This window comes from Dromiciops gliroides, chromosome 3 (assembly GCF_019393635.1).
Source record: "Dromiciops gliroides isolate mDroGli1 chromosome 3, mDroGli1.pri, whole genome shotgun sequence".
Classification (NCBI taxonomy): domain Eukaryota; kingdom Metazoa; phylum Chordata; class Mammalia; order Microbiotheria; family Microbiotheriidae; genus Dromiciops; species Dromiciops gliroides.
Genome location: NC_057863.1, coordinates 566,718,967 through 566,740,998, shown reverse-complemented (window position 1 = coordinate 566,740,998; position 22,032 = coordinate 566,718,967). Strand labels below are relative to the sequence as shown.

General features: G+C 38.7%; 1 protein-coding gene across 2 annotated transcripts in view; it reads left to right on the top strand.

Moving 5' to 3' along the window:
• HTR2A (5-hydroxytryptamine receptor 2A) overlaps positions 1 to 19,587 on the top strand; it is a 65,817-nt gene extending 46,230 nt beyond the window's left edge. For both annotated transcript variants that reach the window (XM_043991150.1, XM_043991149.1), the window contains exon 4: positions 15,051 to 19,587. In XM_043991150.1, coding sequence (XP_043847085.1) covers positions 15,051 to 15,847 — 797 coding nt within the window. In that variant the 3' untranslated portion in view covers positions 15,848 to 19,587. The remainder of the gene's footprint in view (positions 1 to 15,050) is intronic.
• Positions 19,588 to 22,032: the final 2,445 nt, after the last annotated feature.

Genomic DNA, 22,032 nt, shown 5'->3' with positions numbered 1-22,032 from the left:
ATGTGGCAGGCACTGTGCTAAGCAATGGGAGTACAAAATTAGAAAAAGAAAGACAGTACCTACCTTCAAGAGTCTTATAATCTAATGAGGGAAAGATAACACGTAAAAACAAGCTGAAATATTATACTCCCTAACTTTGGGTATAGTCCAAGACTGGATTTTATCTGATCTTTGTATCATCACAATCACTTTGTAGCTCTGAGCCTCAGTTTCCTGATCTGTAAAATGTGGGAAATGGAACTAAAGTTGAAGGATTCAAATTCCAGAGTTCTGCAACTTTTATGAGTATACAACAACTATCAAATCTATTTGCTTCCTGGCCCTAGTACTGTTTATTTCTTTTGTTTTCTTTTGGTGTTTTTTTCTGAAATTCAATTGTAATAACTACATGCTGACTTAAATTACCTACAGAATAAATGTATCCAGTTTCTGCCAAGGCCATACAGCAGTACCTGACATTTTCATGGCTTCACTTGCACTGCAGGAAGCAAGTTTTCTCCTTTGAGGATTTTCTTTAGTTAATCTTGACTTAGGGTAATTGAGGTGAAAACTGTGAAAAATGGATATTTTATCTTACTTAGCTTAGATTCCTTCTCATATTAGAAGTTAAATAGCATACTAGAATTCCTTAGATAGCAAAATGTGTTCATTAATGAACCAACTATAACAAGAGAAAATATGGATTGTGTGCATCAGAGATTCTGAAAATGGTGCAAATAAAGAGATGCACAAATGGGAACACTCAATGATGTGTATATCAACAATGAGCTATCATTACAATTTATTACTGACCACATAGAAACTGTAAGCTTCTTGAGGGCAGGAAATGCATCTTATACAGCTTTGAATGCCTCATAGTCATAGCATAATGCCTTGAAACCAGAGAATGCTCAAATAAATGTTTGCTAAAGTAAATAATTGAATAGAATGAATGAAAAAAATTATAGTTAAGCTGTTTCACAATATAAAGCAATTCCATTGCTCACATAAATGTTTAAAAGTGACTATATTAGAAAATAACAATTTCTCATATCATGCAATTTTAATAATAGCATTTGTGATTCAATTCTATTCCATTTGCACAGGGAATGAAAATAGAAGCCCCCTGTCTCACCCTACCTCCCTGCCCCTTCAAAAAAAGCCTGATATTAAAATGCTGGAAAAAATGCAATTTTGCTATGATTAACCATCTGAGATTATCACAAATGGGAGAGACCCATTCACACTTAACATTTCCATTAGCATGCACTTCTTCCTTGGGGGCACTCTAACAAAGAAGAAAAAAGCCCAGCTAATGCATCAAGCATTGATTTGTTGAGTTGATTAAATATCTTCTTCACCGATGTCAACAAATTTTTTTAAGTGAGTGAATAGTACATTGGAAAATTCATTTACTTATTTATTTATTTAACAGAGAACATAAAACATTCAAACCTCCTACAACCCCTGAAATCCTGTTCTATTGAAAGGAAGATCTTCATGGGAAAGAGATCTTACATGAAGTCTCCAGCTTTAGTGAATTGGCACACAGGAGGTCATGATTTCTATCTAGAAGTGTTTTCCCATTTAATTCCTCTAGGATCTATTTAGAAGATAGTCACTATTCTCAGATGCTGCACAAAAGAAATGTGACTTCCAGAGAATGAAGATGAGCAGAGATTTAAATGAAGGGTCCCCTATCCCCTTCACATCCAGTATGGCCCTAGCAATCTATTACTGCTAGCTCTAATCTACCTTTCTCCATCAGAGTATATATGATAGCAATAAGGAGGATGTGGGAACAACTACCTAGAAGAGGAAATCCAGAGAAGTCCTATGTGAAGGACAGGGACAGAAATTTCTATAGTAATTATTGTAAGCAACAAGGCCAACATAGGTAGGCTGAAGTATTCATCACCCTCCGAGCCCATAGACTACTGAGCACACTCTTACAATTTAGTCCCCTTCCTTTCATGTGGGCAGAGCTTCCCTAGAAATTCATTTCCCTTCAAAATCATGGCTTTCCCTTTCCAAACAACTCATTCTCACTCCTTTTAAAGGGTGAGGTTTGCTTTGCAAAGCCCAGAAAACCTAGCAAATGGCCTCTACCAACTAAAAGGAAAATGAAAAATTCTCCCACTTTGCTTCCTTCATAGGCTGCTGGGGTGTGTGTGTGTGTGTGTGTGTGTGTGTGTGTGTGTGTGTGTGTGTGTGTGTTTTAACCAGTTCATGATTTTATTTCTAAATTTCAAATTCATTACCAGGTTCACAACAATTCAATATTATTCTTCCATTTTGTTCAACTGTTCTAAATTAACTCCAAATCCCCAGATCAGTGTCTATTGATCAGAGAGTCTACTATTTTTGAAAAGGGAATGCTTTTTTCCTCTCCCCTTCTTCTGTACTAGGGGTCCTTAACCAGGGATCCATCAACTGCATCAGGCGGCCTGTAAACTTGGAAGGGAAAACAATTGTTTTCACTAACCTCTAACTGAAATTTAGCATTTCCTTCAATTACGTCAAAACATTATTTTGAGAAGGGGTCCATAGGCTTCTCCAAACTGCCAAAGAAGTCTGTGGCATAAAAAAGGGGATGGGGGAGGGAGGGAAGTTTAAGAACCTCTGCTCTATGCATGACAAAGAACATTAATAACATTTTTATCATAATTAAAAGCCTAAAAAATCAAAGGGTGCATTTAAAAACAAAGACTTCTTCTTCTTCTGCCCTGAAGAAAGCCAAGTTAAAGTGAGCAAACAGCTCACAAGGATAGTCAACTTCCTATCTGAAGAATGAGGGAAGAAGTGAAGAAAGAATGGGTCAATGTTATCCTCCTCTCTGTCTGGGCAGCCAGACCTGCTACATTTGGTAGCCTTGGCATTATCTTGATTTCAGCATATGCTCATTATGCACTGCATCTCTCACTTGTGTCTGTATCTGCTTCTCCTTCCTGTTTACACAGCTTCTCTTGTTTCCATGTCTTCTACCCAAGAATCCCTTTTCCAAAAGTGGGAATGGTAATCTTGGGAAGCAAGGTGAGCCTATTCTGCCAACATCAGTGTGTGCCTCTTATCAAGTCTTTCTGGTTCCCTTGTAAGCATGGCTACTAAGCTAGAGCTATATCACAATAGAAAAAGAGGGTCTTGAGGGCAGCCAGGTGGCACAGTGGATAAAGCATCAGCCCTGCCTTCAAGAGGACCTGAGTTCAAATCCGACCTCAGACACTGGACACTTGCTAGCTGTGTGACTCTGGGTAAATTACTTAACCCTCATTGCCTTGCCAAAAAAAGGAGGGTCTAATAAATGCATGTAAGCACTCATTCATTTATTTTAAGGCCCCTTCCTGCTCTGAGATCTCTTTAAAATTAGGGACACATTTTCTAAAATGGGATTTCCTTTCTCAACCTCTATCATACTCCACACTGTTAGATTTCCTAGTGTCAGAAAATGACTCTCTGCCTTGCCTAATGAGTTATTTATTCATAATAAATGTTCCTCTTTTGTTGTCTTGCATGTCCCCAAAGGCCATTCTTCTTGTCTGCTCTTTAATAAACTGTAACTATTGTTTCTTGAATAGATTGTACTGGGGACGGAGCCCCTTAAGAAGCCAAGGTTTTAAGTCTACAGGTTACAGAATAGAGCTTTTTCTACAGGTGAACAGATTGGATTGGTTGTTCTCCTATTCCCATTTCTATCTGCTGTCCTCACTGGGGTATTGTCAGAATCCAGTTATCTTTCATACAATGCTCAGTTCCTCAGGAGCAAACACTATATAAACTGAATGAATAAATGAATAAATTTTAAAATATTAAGTAGAAAAAGAGGGGAAACAAATGCAAAGTATTCTAACGAAACAGCAGGGGTAGAGTACAGGAAAAAAATAGACCAGGAGTAAGAGGAGGGGGTTGAACTAAATGATCTTAAAAAGTCATTTTCAAATCCAATTCTTTAATGCTCTGAAAAGATCTGGACTCTACAGCTGGCTCTGCTACTAATTCCTGGTCCTTAGCCAAGGCAGTTTTCCTCTATGGACCTCACTTTTCCTATCTGTAACACTAGAAGTTTCAACCAGATGGCCTCTGATTTCCTTTTCAAATTCTGAGAGAGAGAGACAGAGACAGAGACAGAGACAGAGAAAGAGAGAGAGAAGACACAGAGAGACAGAGACAGAGAGATCTGTAAAGGATCTTTTTGGCAAATTCAGATTACCCTTCCAAGGTTGGAGCTACTTCTTATCTTATAAAAGATGTGAGGGGCAGCTAGGTGGCACAGTGGATAGAGCACCAGCCGTGGATTCAGGAGGACCTGAGTTCAAATCCAGCCTCAGATACTCGATACTTACTAGCTGTGTGACCCTGGGCAAGTCACTTAACCCTGATTGCCTCAAACATCCAGGGTCATCTCCAGTCCTCCTAATATATATCTTGCCACTGGACCCAGATGGTTCTGTAGAAGAGAGTGAGGCTGACACTTTGCATAGCCCTCCTTCATTTAAATCCAATTCAGTGCAAGTCATGACATCACCTCCCAATGTCATGGTCCTCTTGGAGAATAAAGGACAAAAAAACAACAAAAAGTGTGATGAAAAGAGCACTAGATTTGGCATGAGAGGACTTGGTTTGGAATCTCTGACTCTGATGCTAATTGTATGGCTTTCAGCAACCCACTTCCTAATCCAATCCAATTTTTAAAAGCATTTATCAAACTCTTAATTTGTACAAAGCACATTGCTAGGCCCTGGGAATACAAAGAAAAATAAAAAAGGAAAGTCCCTTCCCTCAAGGAGGTTACATTCTACTGGGTCTTGGTTTCTTCATCTGTAAAATGAGGAGCTTGGCCCAGGTGATCTCTAAGAATGTTTTTTAGCTCAATCTTTCCTGGATTCTGTGTTATTACCTGACTGGGTAGATGGAACAGTGAATAAAGTACCAGGCCTGGAGTCAGGAAGACTCATCTTCCTGGGTTCAAATCTGGCCTCAAGCACTTAGCTGCAGGCAGCTAGGTGGCGCAGTGGATAGAGCACCGGCCCTGGATTCAGGAGGACCTGAGTTCAAATCCAGCCTCAGACACTTGATACTTACTAGCTGTGTGACCCTTGGCAAGTCACTTAACCCCAATTGCCTCACCAAAAAAAAAAAAACACTTAGCTGTATGGTGATCCTGAGTAAGTCACTTCACCCTGCTTGCCTCAATTTCCTCAGCTAAAAAATGAGCTGGAGAAGGAAATGGCGAACTACTCCAGTAGCTTTGCCAAGAAAACCCCAAATGGAGTCATAGAGTCAGGCACTAGTGAAATGACTCAACAATAGGGCATATTTCAAAAGCATTAAAGCCTCCCACTCAGATAAGGTTAGTTAGGGAAAATATCGGACTTTCCTCTTCTCACTCCCCACTGAAACAAAAGTCTCTTCATTAAAAACTCTTATGTTTTGGAAGTATGTCTGGTTTAGCATGAAATGGACAACTGAGTTAAATTGAACTATAGTTGTACCACTGTTCTCTTTGCAAATATTCTAAGGTCTTCCTCTCTAAGCCATTTTTCCTTTTCAAAAAGAAAAGGGTGGGGGGCAGCTAGATGGCACAGGCCCTGGATTCAGGAGATCCTGAGTTCAAATCCAGCCTCAGACACTTGACACTTACTAGCTGTGTGACCCTGGGCAAGTCACTTAACCCCAATTACCTCACTTTAAAAAAAAAAAAGAAGAAGTAGGTGGGACAACTAGGTGGCGCAGTGGATAAAGGACTGACCCTGGATTCAGGAGGACCTGAGTTCAAATTTGGCCTCAGACACTTGACACTTACTAGCTGTGTGACCCTGGGCAAGTCACTTAACCCTCATTGCCCTGCAAGAAGAAGAAGAAGAAGAAGAAGAAGAAGAAGAAGAAGAAGAAGAAGAAGAAGAAGAAGAAGAAGAAGAAGAAGAAGAAGAAGAAGAAGAAGAAGAAGAAGAAGAAGAAGAAGAAGAAGAAGAAGAAGAAGAAGAAGAAGGTGGGAATCTAGGACAAAGCCTCTTAACTGTGGGTTGCAACCCCATATGGGGTCATGTAACTGAATGTAGAATATCATGAAAAATTTGGCAACAGTAAAAGGTTATGTATACCTATTTTATAAACCTACATACCTGGGGTTGCATAACAATTTCTTGGGTGAAAATGTGTCGCGAGTGGAAAAAGTTTAAGAAGCCCTTATCTAGAGGCAACTAGGGGGCGCAGTGGATAGAGTACCAGCCCTGGAGTCAAGAGGAGCTGAGTTCAAATCTGGCCTCAGACACTTGATACTAGCTGTGTGACCCTGGGCAAGACATTAACCCCAAATGCCTCACCCCCACCCCCAAAAAAGCAGCCCTGATCTAGGATAGGCCAATTAAGAGGAGAGTTCCTCTTCGTTAATCCTATTTAACTAGAATTTTAAGATATTTAAAAACATTTGCCCCACAGCACTTCTGTGAGAGAGGTAGGATAAATATTATTATCCCCATTTTACAAATGAGGAAACTGAGGCAAAAAGAAGTTATATAACATTGTCCAAGATCATATAGCCAGTCATTAGCAAAGCCAGGATTGTGATCTGGGACTGCTGCCTTGAATGCAGCATTCCTTTTCCTCTAACACATTGCCTTGCACTGGGAATTGAATAAAATGATCAGTGCTCAGAACCAAAGGGAAATGCTGGCCAGGGGATGTGTGGGCCAGGAAACAATTTGACACTAACCAATTTAATAGAATGAGGCTGAGTCAGGAATTTAAATGGACAGGAGGAGTGGAACACTGACCTGAGATCCAGGACAATGGGCCTGGTGCTCAGACAGAAAAGGGCCTTGTTTCTCCAAAGGTCTAGATGAAAGGTTCAGCTTAAACCTGAAGGTGGAAATAGGGATTGGGGAACTAGTATGAAAAGTTTCTTTCCTCTTTCCCCATCCTTGGAAAGAAGAATAAGGATGTTACCTATTCAATGAGGATAGTATAATACAGTAGAGATATTAGCTCTACAAGGCAGCATAAATGCTTGACAATGAGATGGGTAGTCACTTTCTGTAAGGGGAGAATCAGTGTAGTTGATCTCAATCTCCTTCAAAACCTCAAAACTTTTATGTGTTCTAGTCTCTGAAGGAGACACCCATCTCTGCCAAGAGTAAGTCAAAGACTCATAACCCCTATCCCATGCCCTCCAGGACCTGATCTCTTTGACCAATCCTTTCCTTCTTCTTACCTTTATCTATTTTTGTTCTCCTGGCTCCTACCACACTACTGACGAATATTCACAGGGATTTTTTTTATCCTTTAAAAAACCCTCACTTGGCATTGCCTAACCTTTCAAACTCTGTCTTCTTTTCGATGACTCCTAGAAAGTCACCTATACTCACTGTCTCCATGTCCTCACCTTACAATGACCTTTCAGCCTCTTGTGATCAGATTCCCTATCCCACCACTCTACTAAAATCACTTTTTCTTAAACTATATTGACCATTGAATCCAATGACATTTCCTCAATACTCTTATTCCTTATCATATTTGAAAGTTTTTACAATATTGAATCTTCTTCTCTGGGATACTCTCTCTTTCTTTGGCTCCAGTAACAATTCTTTCTTAATCTGACTGCACCAACCAGGGACTGCTCTAGAGCAATGGGGTTAAAGTCAAACAGAAACAGATCCCTGCAAGCAACATATTGACTTAGAAAGCCACAAATTAACAATAGCTATGTCATATTGTATTTTTATTTTTAAAACATTTGCCAATTCTATTTTAATCTGCTTCTACACACTCAGGAGTTTTGCAGCCACTTAGGGACCATGTTGGATGCCTCTGTTCTAGGAGATCAGTCAGAGGTCCTGGTGCCTCTCTTGGACTCTGTGGTGGTTTTTCCCCATCACTCCACCCTGAAGGGAGAGGCGGATGGTGCCCAAGGTTCTTGCTTCTTTGTCAAGAGTTTTGGTGTATGGATTACCCAGTCATATGTCATGATAGTCCCTGATCCTGCTAACTCCTTCCATTCAATTCAGTATGTGCTTCCCTGATTCGCTTTCAGAACTCATTATATAAAACTTTAATCAGAATAATAAAATTAATAAAGTAAATAATATCAATATACCCAGCACAGGCATTTCTTGCCCCAGACATTGTCCTCCGACCAGGCAGCAATTCTCACTCTGACAGCCAGGCCCAAAACCCAGAGGTTTTCAGTTTGCCAAAAGGGCTCCCACAAGAAGCTGGGGAGGCATCCCCTCACTATTTTTTATGTTCATAGCAAAACCTCCCAACAGATCCATGTTCAGTCCTTGCCTGTGATACACAAAGTTGGGCCTCTAGATGGCTTTTTCTGAGAGAGAGGCAGCCTTGTGCTAGTAGGGCTTCATTTTCAAGCTTTGAGATCCCTGCTTGGCTTACTCAGAGGCTCAAAGCTAAAACTAAAACCATGTACTAGCTGCATCCTCCTAAGAATGCCAAGTCCTCAAAAGCAGGGCATGTTTCATTTTTGTCTTCAATTTCTCATCCTAGCATGATGCCTCCCACATAGCAGGTGAATGGTTAATGTTTGTTGAATTGAATAAAATTGAATCCCATTGAGTGTTGCACTGACAACTAGGAATTCAGTATCTCAAGTTTTGAGTTCACGTGAGAAGCACAACCTGTGAAAAAGAGAGGAAAGGAATAAAAAAAGCAAAAGCCAGACCAGCAGGAGACAATCTTTCCAAGAAACAAATGACGAAGGTTGTCAGGTTTTTGTGGCTCAAATATCAAAAAGGTCACCAGCTAAGGTTAGGGAGGAACAGCCTCTATCTGACAGGAATGCTCAACTATGAACTTCTCAGGAAAGTTTGGAACATTTTGTCTGAAATATCTAGCTCTGACAAAACAAGATATAAATCATGGCTGATTGTTACCCTTCCTTGTTGTTATCGTTGTTGTTTCAGTTGTGTCTGACCCTTCAGGATCCCATCTGGGGTTTTCTTGGCAAAGATACTGGAGTGTTTCACCATTTCCTTCTCTAACTCATTTTTTAAAGATTAGGAAACTGAGGCAAACAGGGTTAAGTGTCTTACCCAGGATCACACACCTAGTAAGTGTCTAAGGCTAGATTTTAACTTAGGAAGATGAGCACCAGGCCTGGTGCTCTACCCACTGTGCAACTTGGCTACCCTATCACCTTTCCATACCTTAGCAAATGACCTTTCACAGGTTGCTAAATTTCATTACTTGGTGGAAAGCCTGCATGAATTTACCTAGGCTGGTCCTCTGCCAACAGACACACAGTCCATCTCTGGGTCCATACTATTCCAAGCTTTTCCAGCTTGATAGAACTGGTCAGATCCTTCAATCTATGGGCATCACATTTAAGGATATGTCAGGATTTGAACTCATGTCTTCTTGACTTCAAATCCAATACTGTCTATCCACTGCACTGCCCAGTAGTCTAATACTTACTGCCTACTACTAAGTAATCTATTCTTTCTATGGTTGGGGGTGGATAGGGAAAGGAAAGGGAGGCTGAAGATTCATCCAAAAAAAATCTAAGGGTGGGAACCACATTAGGCCTTCACACCCAGTAATTCAAAATAAAGGCACCATCCAGGGAATATAATTTTGCCCCATGTGAAACTAAAATGACAAATGTGTGTAATATTTTCACATCTATAAGGGAAGCAGATCTGTGCTAAAGGATAGACACCAACCAATATTCTTCTGACCCCAGATGTCAGCATTTCAACTGCATCTCATCTATTTAGAAGGGAAAAGAACACAAATATGCATACTTTTGTTCCACTCTGGCCCTCCTTTGATGTCTATCATGATGTGGCAGTGACCCTGAATTCTTTTTTTTTTTTTTTTGCAGGGCAGTGGGGGTTAAGTGACTTGCCCAGAGTCACACAGCTAGTAAGTGTCAAGAGTCTGAGGCCAGATTTGAACTCAGGTACTCCTGAATCCAGGGCTGGTGCTTTATCCACTGCCCCACCTAGCTGCCCCCTGACCCTGAATTCTTAAAGGCTCTGCCAATGGAGTTCAGTCTCTGAAGGATCCACACTAGACCCCACTGGGTACTAGCCAAGCTAAACTTGTCAAGGTTCATTACCAAAGCTTGTCTACCAGGAAATGAAAATTTCTGGCCATGGCAGCTCATAAAGTCATCTCTTAAAGGACAGATGAATTCCAAACTGTTCCAATGAAAAGGTTTTTTTGCAACATTTAAGTACAATACACATGCAACAAGTGGCCATGGCTGATAAGCCTGCACCCTGAAAAATGTTTTTCACTGTTGTTGTTCAGTTGTTTTGACTCTTTGTGACACATTTAGGGTTTTCTTGGCAAAGATACTGGAGTGGTTTTCAATTTCCTTCTCCAGCTCATTTTACAGATGTAGAAAGTGAGGCAAACAAGGGTTGTACTCTCCTGTGTAGATGAGTTGGGGACTGGGCATAGGGAGTGGGAAGAAAAGGTACAGGGCCAAAGGTAAACCGAGGGGACAGGGTTTATTATTATTATTATTTGACATCCCTCTCTGCCCAGGTATATTTCTGCCTTTTATATGTGCATATACATATGTGTGTATGGATATGTGTTTGGATATATACACATGTGTGTAGGTATGTGTGCACATAAATATATCTGGCTATACGTGTGTTCCTGCTTGCACGTACATGTATATGCGTGTGTTTAGAAACATAACTAGAAGTGGGAACTGAGGTCTAGAGTATTATCTGGTTCATCAGGTTCCCAGTTCCAGAATCACAGAATATGAATTAGAAAGCACCTTAGGAGCCACCTAGCCCAACCCATTCTGTGCCTGAATAAGAATTTCTCTTCAGCATATGTCACATGTATGTCTGGCCTCTGCCTGAAGGCCTCAAGAGAGGGAAAACCACTAACACTCTCAGATACCTCTAAGTGTTAGGAAGTTTTTCCCTATATCAAACCCAAATCTGTCTCTCTACAGTTTTAATACCTTGCTCTTAGGTCTGTGTTGTTGGGCCAAAGAGAACAAGTCAAATCCCCCTTATATATGACAAGCCTTCAAGTACTTGAAGAGAGCTATCATGCCCCCACCCACACACCCACTCAAGTCTTCTCCTCTTCAAGCTGAACATCCCTAGTTCCTTCAACCAACTCTTATATGACTCTCTCCCCAGGCTAATCACTATTCTCTGTATGTGCTTCCTAAAATGTAGTACCCTCATTTGCTATACTTAAGAATAGTGGGGGCCACTAGGTGGTGCAGTGGATAAAGCACCGGCCCTGGAGTCAGGAGTACCTGAGTTCAAATACGGCTTCAGACACTTGACACTTACTAGCTGTGTGACCCTGGGCAAGTCACTTAACCCCCATTGTCCCACAAAAAAAAAAAAAAGAATAGTGGTTATAATTGAGGCCAAATTTGAAAGAAAAAAAAAGACTGAAAGATACTTACTGAATTGAATAGACAAATCTATAGCTGTCAGGAAAGAAGCTAATTGTTCTACCATTTTTAAGCTAAAAGATAGTTTTAATCATTTAACTTTTTTAGTTTAAGAAGCTCTACTTCTAAACCAAAGAGGCATTGCCACTGATATTGATAAACATGCAATTTCTCTCTTTGGCCTTGCCAGCTGGTACACAGCCAAAGCAAGCTAAAGCAAGGGAAAGTGAATCAAGAACTCCAAGCTGAATAATTCTGAGGGACTGGAGTGTGAAATCCACTCATTACATTACCAAAGACTGTACTATAGATAAATACATTGTATATTTCCCCTTTACTATAAGACTATGTTCTAATTATGGAAGAAGGAAGCACTGCATTCTTGGTGATCTTATCCTAATTCTTCATTACAAAGAGGACTCTGTAGAGTAGGAAAAAGCAAGAGTTGTCCAGAAGACCAAGATTTGCTATAGGGCCCCTGCTCTTTGTTCTGGTCATCTTACTAGATTGCACATAGGTAGTAGGTAGACTTACTAGACCACAATAAATACACCAGGTATATTAGGATGGGTTGAAATAGTCTGTTATCATGCTGAATTGTCCTTTGGCATAGTTCTAGTTCTAAATGTCAAAATTCTTCTTGACATCCCAACAACATTTGAAGAATCTTTTACCAAAAGAAAAAATGTTAAGTCTTGCCAACTAAGGCTGAGAAACTGATAGCAAACATCAATAAGAGATATCAATTAATCATTTCATTGAGTCAGGCATTGTAATAGATGCCTATAATCCTAGCTACTGGGAAGGATAAAATTAGTGGAACTCTTAAGTTTAGGAATTCTAAGTTGCAGTGAGCTATGTCTTTTGAAAATGTATATTGGGGTGCGTGTCTCTGTTCTAGGTTTTAGGGAACTTATCTTGAGTTTCTAATATATTGCTACTTATAAATTAGAGGCTATAGCACCAGTCTTTGGCATTAAACATTTATTAAAGCATATTAAATGTTAGTAAAGAGAAAACACATTGCTCAGAATTAGAATCCCTACATACCTAGATAGAAAAGATAGAGAGAGAGTGGGGGCGGTGTCTGCCTCCTCCAGCATCCCAAGCCAAGAGAAAGCATGAGTTCCCTGCGGTTGGGAGGAGAGGTGTCCCCTACACACTGCTCAAGGCTAATTGGCTAGCATCATTCAAATATATACTGGGCTTGAGGATGGTCCATATTAAAATGAGCAATATGTGCTGAGGTCAGAGTCCAGAGGACAGACCCTCTGAGGGGAAAGACTTTCGAGTAGGTGTGGTTTTAATCTCTATTGTCTCTACTCAGAGTCCAAGCTCCAACTCTACTGACTCTGGGATGACCTTAAAAGAGGTCAGGCAAGGCTCCCTCAAGTTGGAGGGGGGGGTCCTCTGGGTCCCCCAAGATCCCATTATTTTCTCACAGAGCTAAGCTAATTGAGTGTACTCACTAAGTTCAATATCAGTATCATGATGCCAGAGAAGGTGGTACACCAGGTTGCCTAAGGAGGAAAGAATCAACCCAAATTAAATTTCCTGTGCCAGTGAGAGGGAGGACAGGCCTGTGAGTAGCCTGGGCTCTTCCATACTGCACTATTAAGTCCAGATAGGAAGACCAAATCATTAAAATAATAATAATAACTTAATCAAAGTCATATCTCCCTACTTGTTAAGTTGTCCAAAAAGGGGGGTTTTGTTTGTTTTTGGAAGGGAAGTCTTGTATCTGCTGTGTATATATTTCGCTTTTATTCTCTTTGTATGGGCTTTCCCTCCCTATCTCCCCTCCCCCCCAAAAAAAGGTCAGCTAATTCAGAGAAGAAACTGTTTTCTTTTGTCTTTGCATCGCCAAAACCTAGGACAGCTCCTGGCACCAAGTAGGCATTTAAATGATTGTTGATTGATTGATTGATCACTCCTCCCCATGAAAGCACAGACTTAAATCCATGGAACATTTATATCATGCAGTTTCTAAAGAGAATTGGACAGAGAGAAAGGCAAATCCAGAGAGCATGATGGCACAGTAATTCTCATATGATTTTCTCCAACTCTGTCACATTACTCTGATTAGTTTTGATTTAAGTAACATAGCTAACAGATGTTTCCTTGAAGTGAGGCTGCAAGGAATGTGCTTGTCACTCTCTAATACAGTGGAAGAGATGCAAAAAGGGAAAGGAGGGAAATTACTTCCATTCTCTCTCAGAAGGGAGCATAAGTAATGTCCCAGTCACACAAGAATCAAGCTCGATAGAGCAGAAAAAGTAGGTGTAATGTTTTATTCACTTTTCCTTTTCTTCAATAACCTCAATTCTTCCATCAATCAAAAAAGGAGCAAGCTGTCATCAGCTTGCATTGGCCTGGCCAATCTGCACATGCCCAGGTAAGGCACATGGAACACTTGCCCACTGGTACCACAAGAATGATGCTGTACTACAGGGATCATCACCCAGCCAACAAATCAAATGGCACCTAAATCTGCCCCTTAGACATTACCCAGTGAATCACCCAAGACTTAGACAGACAATACTGACCTCCCATGTGTGTCTGGTTGATAATCTGGTATAACCTTGACATAGCAGAGGGTATCAGTTAGGAAACTGACAGTTAGGAAATGATTTTTACTTTTCCTCTGTTGTCAGCATAGTAGTTTTCTATTTGGTAGCCCTTTTGAGTGACTTTAATTTGAAGTCCATTTTAATTACATAAGATGAATTAATAATAGCTAGCATTTATGGATAGATTGATAGATATCACTTTATATAAAGATATAACTAGGGGGCAGCTAGGTGGCACAGTGGATAGAGCACTGGCCCTGGATTCAGGAGGACCTGAGTTCAAAACCAGCCTCAGACACTTAACACTTACTAGCTGTGTGACCCTGGGCAAGTCACTTAACCCTGTTTGCCTCAGTTTCTTCATCTGTAAAATTATCTGGAGAAGGAAATGGAAAACTACTCCAGTATCTTTGCCAAGAAATAAACCACAAATGGGGTTACAAGGAGTCAGCCAGACTGAACAACGTAACTTAAAGGTTTACAAAGCACTTTATACACATTATCTCTTTTGAGCCTCACAACAACCCTGTGAAATAGATGCTATCATTCTCACCATTTTACAAATAAGATAACTGAGGCTGTGAGAGGTTGTTACTTATAGAAGATCACACAACCAATAAACGTCTGAAGCAAGGTGTAAACTCAGGGCTTTCTGACTTCAAGTTCAATTATCTCTCTCCCATGCCAAATAGTTACCTCATTAAAGCTATATTAGGGGACAGCTAGGTGGCACAGTGGATAAAGCACCAGCCCTGGATTCAGGAGTACCTGAGTTCAAATCCGGCCTCAGATACTTGACACGTACTAGCTGTGTGACCCTGGGCAAGTCACTTAACCCCCATTGCCCAGCCAAAAAAAAAAAGCTGTATTAAATTAAACTTATTATCTACCGTATTTCCTTAACATTATTACTGTATAGATAAATGTAAATAAATATTTCTTCCCAAAAGAGTTCTCTGAACTGAAAGTCTTAACAAAATGATTACTTTTAAAATATTATTATGGTATAGTTCTTCTTTCAATGATGAATATTAAATATAATTGCTACAATCTTTTCACAATTTTACCTGAGATCATCCTAAATAACCTTCTTTCTTCTGATCACTTTCAAGGTATATCAATGCCAGTTCCAGTCATTGGCCTACAAGATGACTCCAAAGTCTTTAAAGAAGAGAGCTGCTTATTGGCTGATGAGAACTTTGTCCTGATTGGCTCTTTTGTGTCCTTTTTCATCCCCTTAGCCATTATGGTGATCACTTACTTTTTAACAATAAGGACACTTCAGAAAGAAGCTACTTTATGTGTGAATGATGTTGGCACAAAGAACAAATTGTCATCTTTCAGCTTCCTCCCTCAAAGCTCCCTGTCTTCAGAAAAGCTCTTCCAGCGCTCCTTGCACAAGGAACCTGTGTCTTATGGAAGAAGGACTATGCAGTCTATCAGCAACGAACAAAAGGCTTCCAAAGTCCTTGGTATTGTTTTCTTCCTGTTTGTTGTAATGTGGTGCCCCTTCTTCATCACCAATGTGATGGCAGTCATCTGCAAGAAGTCATGCAATGAAAATATCATTGGAATTCTGCTGAATGTATTTGTTTGGATTGGTTACCTCTCTTCTGCTGTCAATCCATTAGTGTATACACTATTCAATAAAACTTATCGGTCTGCTTTTTCTCGTTATATCCAGTGTCAGTACAAGGAGGACAAGAAACCTCTTCAGTTGATTTTAGTGAACACCATACCTGCATTAGCTTACAATTCTAGGCAAGTCCAAGTGACACAAAAGGATGAACAGAAAGACTCTGAGGTGACAGATAAAGACTACACTGGGATTGATATCGGAATACACAATTTAGATAATTCACCCAAGGACAGTGTCATCCCAGTGAATGAAAAGGTTAGTTCTGTGTGATCATGCTAGACAGTGAGCTGCTACTATAGCAACCATGGAGTACAGACTGAGAACGTGTTCACCTAACTGAAAATAGAAAGACACTTGGAAAAATTAGTCCAGTCTAATAGACCCATCAATAGCATCAACATACTCCTAATGTTATTCTGTCAATGGAAAGCAGAGTTAAATACCACAAGAATTGCATCTTTTTAAAAAAATAAAAGAAATTCATAAAGAATTTCAGCTATTTTAAACATAGCCTTTACTAAACTTATTTTTTAATATCTTAAAAAATATATTTCTTAAAGGCAAATACCATTTATGGTATAATTTTAATGATGGCCACAAATAAATCAATTTTGATATTTTTATTTTGAAAATGAAAACTGTGCTGCTGTGTCATTTATTGACAGCATAGAATTGAATTAGTTACTTTCTAGTATAATTATTAATAAAAAGAAATTTGAAGATAATGAATATTTTTAGAACCTTTGGAATAAAGGATAATGTTAATTAATCTGTTGACATATATACTTTGAAAAAACCACCCAGGGTACTTCTCTTATAATAACAATAATAATAATAACTATACTGATGAAATAATTATATAGAAAATTTGGTAATATTTTATTAATATTATTTATTCAGATGTCATTCTAAAATATAAGTGAGCTCTCTGCTATTTACCATATGCTGCATTTCAAGTTAATTTTCCTCAAAAGTTGTAAAATGTTATTTAGTTAATATTATTTCCAGTTCCTTTAAAATATATATATGCTTCATTCTGAATGTCTCCTGTGTCCTCATGCTGGATTTTGGATATATCATTGAAGGTACTTGTTCATATTACCAAATAGATTTATAGAAAATGTTTTTAGAAAAGATTATTCTTAATATATCCTTTGATTTTTCTGTGATGCCATGTCTTTATGACAACAACAACAAAAATGTTTTGGAAGTGAATCAAAGCAGATGATGCTTGATAACAACATCTGAGGCCAAGTCTAAGATCATGCCACATTGGATGTGTTCAGTCAGTACAGCTGTCTTTACAATCGATACTAATCAGCAGAAATGAGCCTATTCACATTAGTCATTAAAACAGCAGAAATTAAAGAGAACTGATGTCACCTTTAGTTCATTTCACGTACATTAACAAAAAGGTAACTTATGAAACAGTTTCACCTCCTTTCAGTTTTCCTTCCCCATTCCTACCTCTACCCTAACCCCAAAATATTTGTTATTGATACCTTGAGGGGAATCCTATAAACTAAAACCTACTGATTAGTCATTAAGGCATTAGTTCACACTCTGTCTTTTTTTTAACACCTTGGCTATTAGCTCCAGGCAGAAAACCAAAGCAACAAACAAAAGAGTAACAGAAAACAGTGGTCTTATGCAGGAAGCATCATGATGTAGGTGAAAGAGTTCTGGATGTGGAGGTAGGGGACCCAGGTTCAATCCTGACTATTAGACTTACAAATTCACAACTTTAGGTAGGTCACCTAACCTCCTTAGGCCTCAGCTTTCCCATTTGCAAAATGGGAATTCAACAAGCATTTATTAAGTATCTGGGGTTACAACAATATAAAACATTACTTGCCTCAAAGAAATGACATTATGCTGAAGAGGTGGCAACTAAGATCCTTTCCAATTCCAAGTCTGCAATAGACCCAATCTATGTTGCTAAAAAATGTATTGTTTTACCTAAAGTTTTATTCCTTCTTTCTAAGAGAAAAAAAGGCCTATTTTTACATTATTAAGTAATGCTAGACTATGTATAACAGCAGAGGATCTGTTACTTCCTTAAAGGCTTTTCTGGTTTAGTGTTTTTTTTCCCCAAGGATATTTAAACATAGGATATTCACACCTTGATCGTGAATCTTTCAACTATTATACTTGGTCAAATAGTACTGTAGTTGCTGTTGAAATAAATAGGATGATATGTGGTTACCAACAAGAAAGTCCCATATTGCCAATTCTGTTAAGATATAAAGAATTACTCACCCTCCCCACCCCAACCCCAGGTCTTCAGAACATATTCAAATGAATTATGGGGAAGGAAGAAGTTGGAATTCCTGGGGGGGGGGGGCGGGTTGCCATTTCTGTCATTTACAGCTGCTTTAAGGATAAATTCAGTAGTTATGATCTACCAGATATATTGCTGACTGAAGTAATGGTAAGGTAATTCAAAAGCTAGAATATATAGTATACAGCTGGTACCAAGCCTGTATTTGAACTGAATTATTCTTTAATGGTTATGTAGATGTATTGGATAAAGTTCAAATGCTACCAAATTTCTTGTTTAATGTATTTTGCCTTAGTTTGTGATGTTGCACATCTTTCTATGTATATTAGAGAAAAGTTGGAATTCCTACCCTCGTATAGCCTATCTTGAATTGAATGTACATAATTATTGCCTGACAGCTACCTGATAACTATATAGGTATTATCAATGTTCATCAGTGTGTTTCTCACTCTCCATGAAGTATACATCTTTTATTATGTATATATAAAGATGGTTATGTATATATGTATATATACAGATATGTTCAGTTGATCTAATATTTATATATTTATATGGAGAGAGAGAAACTAATGAAAATACATTGTATTTATATAAATATATATACATATATGGGCATGTTTGTATTTTGTATATTTCAATGTGAAACTGTGTTCTAAGATTTTGTAATATACCCCTTGACTGTCACAGCAGATTAAAGTGATATAGTGTCAGCAGCTTTTTTATAAACTGGAAGTTTGTCTTAAATAATTTGGAAACACAATGTTAACATAATTGTGATGGAAATGAAAGAATATAGTTGCATATGGATGTATATGTATATGTGTCTGAACACATACATATATATGTACAAATATATATGTATATGTCAATTCTTTAAGCATCTGTGATTCCATGGCTCTGGGTGCTTCCTCCACCAACACAGATGGACAGCATACTCTTCATACCGTGATAAATAGGTCTTTGTCAGTTGCTGTGACATTCATCACCCAGTGGCCAGTCTTCTAGAGTGGACCTTGGAGGAGAGACATATGGTCCTTTGCTGATCCCGAACTCAATGCTTTTTCATCTTACAAGAATCTACCAGATAGCACCCTCCCCTGGAGTAGCCACTGAAACCACGGTTTCATTCTACATTATAATAAGGCATTGAAGAAGAACTACTGTGGAGGCAGTTACATATAAACACAGGTATTTGGTTTATTGGTCTCAGATAAACCAAAACCTTAGGGCACTTTATAATCTCAGTCTGGGGGTTTTCTGACTACTTTATCTTTTCCAGTGAATTCTTTATTTTCCATAAAGATACGGACTCTTTGAGAAACTGATAGATCTTGAAAGACTGACTTTAAAGGATTCACTCAACCAATAGTATTATTCATATTATTGTTTTATTTTTTTTTCCTTTAGTAAAACTCATATGGTAAATCCTTCTAACATGATGTAAAAGGATAAATGCCATCACCATCTCAAAGAAAAGTTCTCAGGAGCAGAATGCATATATTTAATCTGCTTGACCACAGTGCCATCTCATGGTCATTTTTAAAAGTGCTATTCTAGCCAACCAAGTTACTGTGCTGCTTTTTAGCAAATGGTGCTGTTGCCGTTTTGTGCGTCACTGGAAAGTATTCATAAAGCATTGAATTATTCTGTATGATATGATATGCAACAAGTACAGTACAAATTATTTTGTGTATGGAGTTTGATTAAAGCAAATTTAGGACTTCAAAGAATGACTATAAATAAAACATACTTGAAAGTGAATGAATGGCAGTGCTGTGTGTATCTATAGAAGTACTAGGGGAGCCTGCAAATAGGACATAAGATTATGAAGATTCCACCTTCCTTGTTTGCCCTGTGTCATTCTGAGGCACCAGGGTACAGCAGAATGAGTCCCAGATTTGGAGTCAGAAGACGTTGGTTCAAATTCTGCTTCAGCCATTGTGAAACCTTGGTCAGTATACCTCATATTTTTGGACCTCACTTCCCTTATTCATCATATAAGAGGGAGTTCTACTCAATTTCCCCTAAGTTCTCTCCTAATCCTAAACCTATGATTCTATGATATTAATTTTCATTTTTTTTAAATTGCACTAACATTTATTAAGCTCCCCATGCCATGTGTAAGAGATATACAAATGGACCTTAAAAACCCACATTATGATTGGTACTATTACTCCTGTCTGACAAAAATACTTGGCGGTTCCAATATGAAATTAAGTGATTATTAATCATCTACTGTGTACCACCAATGTACTTTACTTGATAAGAACTTGTAACAGTGTACAACTCATTATACTTGGAAACAACTATAATGTATCAAGTATAATGGAATCAAGGGTCCTCTTTAACTTTAACTTTATCCCTTTAACTTAGTTGTTACCTTGGGCAAGTCATCCATCCTCTCTTATCTTCATCTTTCTCATCTTAAAAAATAGTCACAATATTTGCTCCAACCACCTCATAGGATTGGCTTGAGGATCAAATAATATAGCACTTTAAGGTTCATAAAGGATCGTAATATTTGGAGAGCCATGAAACCCTGTTCCTATTATCCTACTGGAGACAGGAATAGAAGCTCCACACCTGTTTATCTAATTTATTGCTATATCCACCTCACTACCTCTTAGAAAATGCAGTTAGTCAGAGCTGGCAATAGAGAGGTAAGTAAGACAGCCTTTATAATGTAGCATGAGGGATGCTTTTCAATGTTAATTTTAATAAATGGATATATTTTAAAGCCAGAAAATTCCCCAAACCATGACATTTAGGTATCGATTTTGTAGAAGAGTCAAGTACAATTTTAAATGTTGCCTGGAGTACCCAAATGTCATGGCTCTGCAAATGACATCCTCCAATCCAAATGTTTAAGCATTGTATTTATGAACACAAACCAGCATGAAAAATTGAGGCAATTATCTACTAGTGTTTGTCCTAGACACGTGAGTACAATTGGTTAAAGAAGTTTTGGTTAAATTTTTTTACTGACATAGAGAACATATCCTGTATACATCCTCTTAATTCAGGTCTTTAACACTCCCTGTCTAGACAATTGTAAGAGTCTTTTAGCTGGTCTCTCTACCTCCAAGACTCTCTCCTCTCCAATCAATTCTTCAGCTACTGAAGTCATTTTCATAGAGTGCTAATCTGACCATGTCACACCCTGCTCAACCAAATACTTTAGTGGTTCCCTATTACCTCCAGGATCAAATATAAAACCCTCTGTTTGAAATTTTAATCTCTTCACAACCTTTATAGTCTTCTTACACTTTACTTCCTCTCCATATACTCTACAATCCAATAACCCTGGAAATCTTGCTGTTCCTTGCACCCAACACCCAGTCTCCTACTCCATGCCTTTTCTTTTTTTTTTTTCTTTTTTGGTGAGGCAATTGGGGTTAAGTGACTTGCCTAGGGTCACACAGCTAGTAAGTGTTAAGTGTCTGAGGCTGGATTTGAACTCAGGTCCTCCTGACTTCAGGGCCAGTGCTCTATCCACTGCGCCACCTAGCTGCCCCCATGCCTTTTCACTGGATGTCCCTCATGACTGAAATGCTCTCCCTTCATCTTTCTGTCTCCTGGTTTCCCAGGCCTCTTTCATAACTCAGCTCAAAACCTAACTTCTACAGGAAACCTTTCACTGTCCCTCCAGCTGCTCCTTTTCTAAGATTTCTTCCCATCAATTCTGTGTATATCTATTTAAATACCCAATTATGTGTATGTTATCTTCCCCATTACAATGCTCTTTGAGGTAAGGGGCTGTCTTCACTTTTCTTTGTATCCCCAACACCTAGACCAGTGCTTGGCACATAACAGATTCTTGATAAGTGCTTTTTGATTGGGGGAATAACGTATTTAAAGAGCTGCCATACAGAAGAGGGATTACACCTGTTCTGCTTGGTCCTCTGGGGAAGAAATAGTAGCACTCAGAAAGTTTCCAGCAAGAATACAGATTTAGGCTTTCTCCTTGTAAAGGAAAAACTTCCTTAATATTAGAGTTATAAAAAATTGTAATTGGGTGCCCCAGGAGATAACAGGTTCCTCCTCACTGGTGGTCTTCAAGTAAAGGTTGCAATACCATTTGTTGGTTATATTGTAGAAAAAATTATTGTCCAGGTGGAGTTTGTTCTATATAGCTGAACTCTCAGGTCTCTTCCAACTCTGAGATTTCTATCAT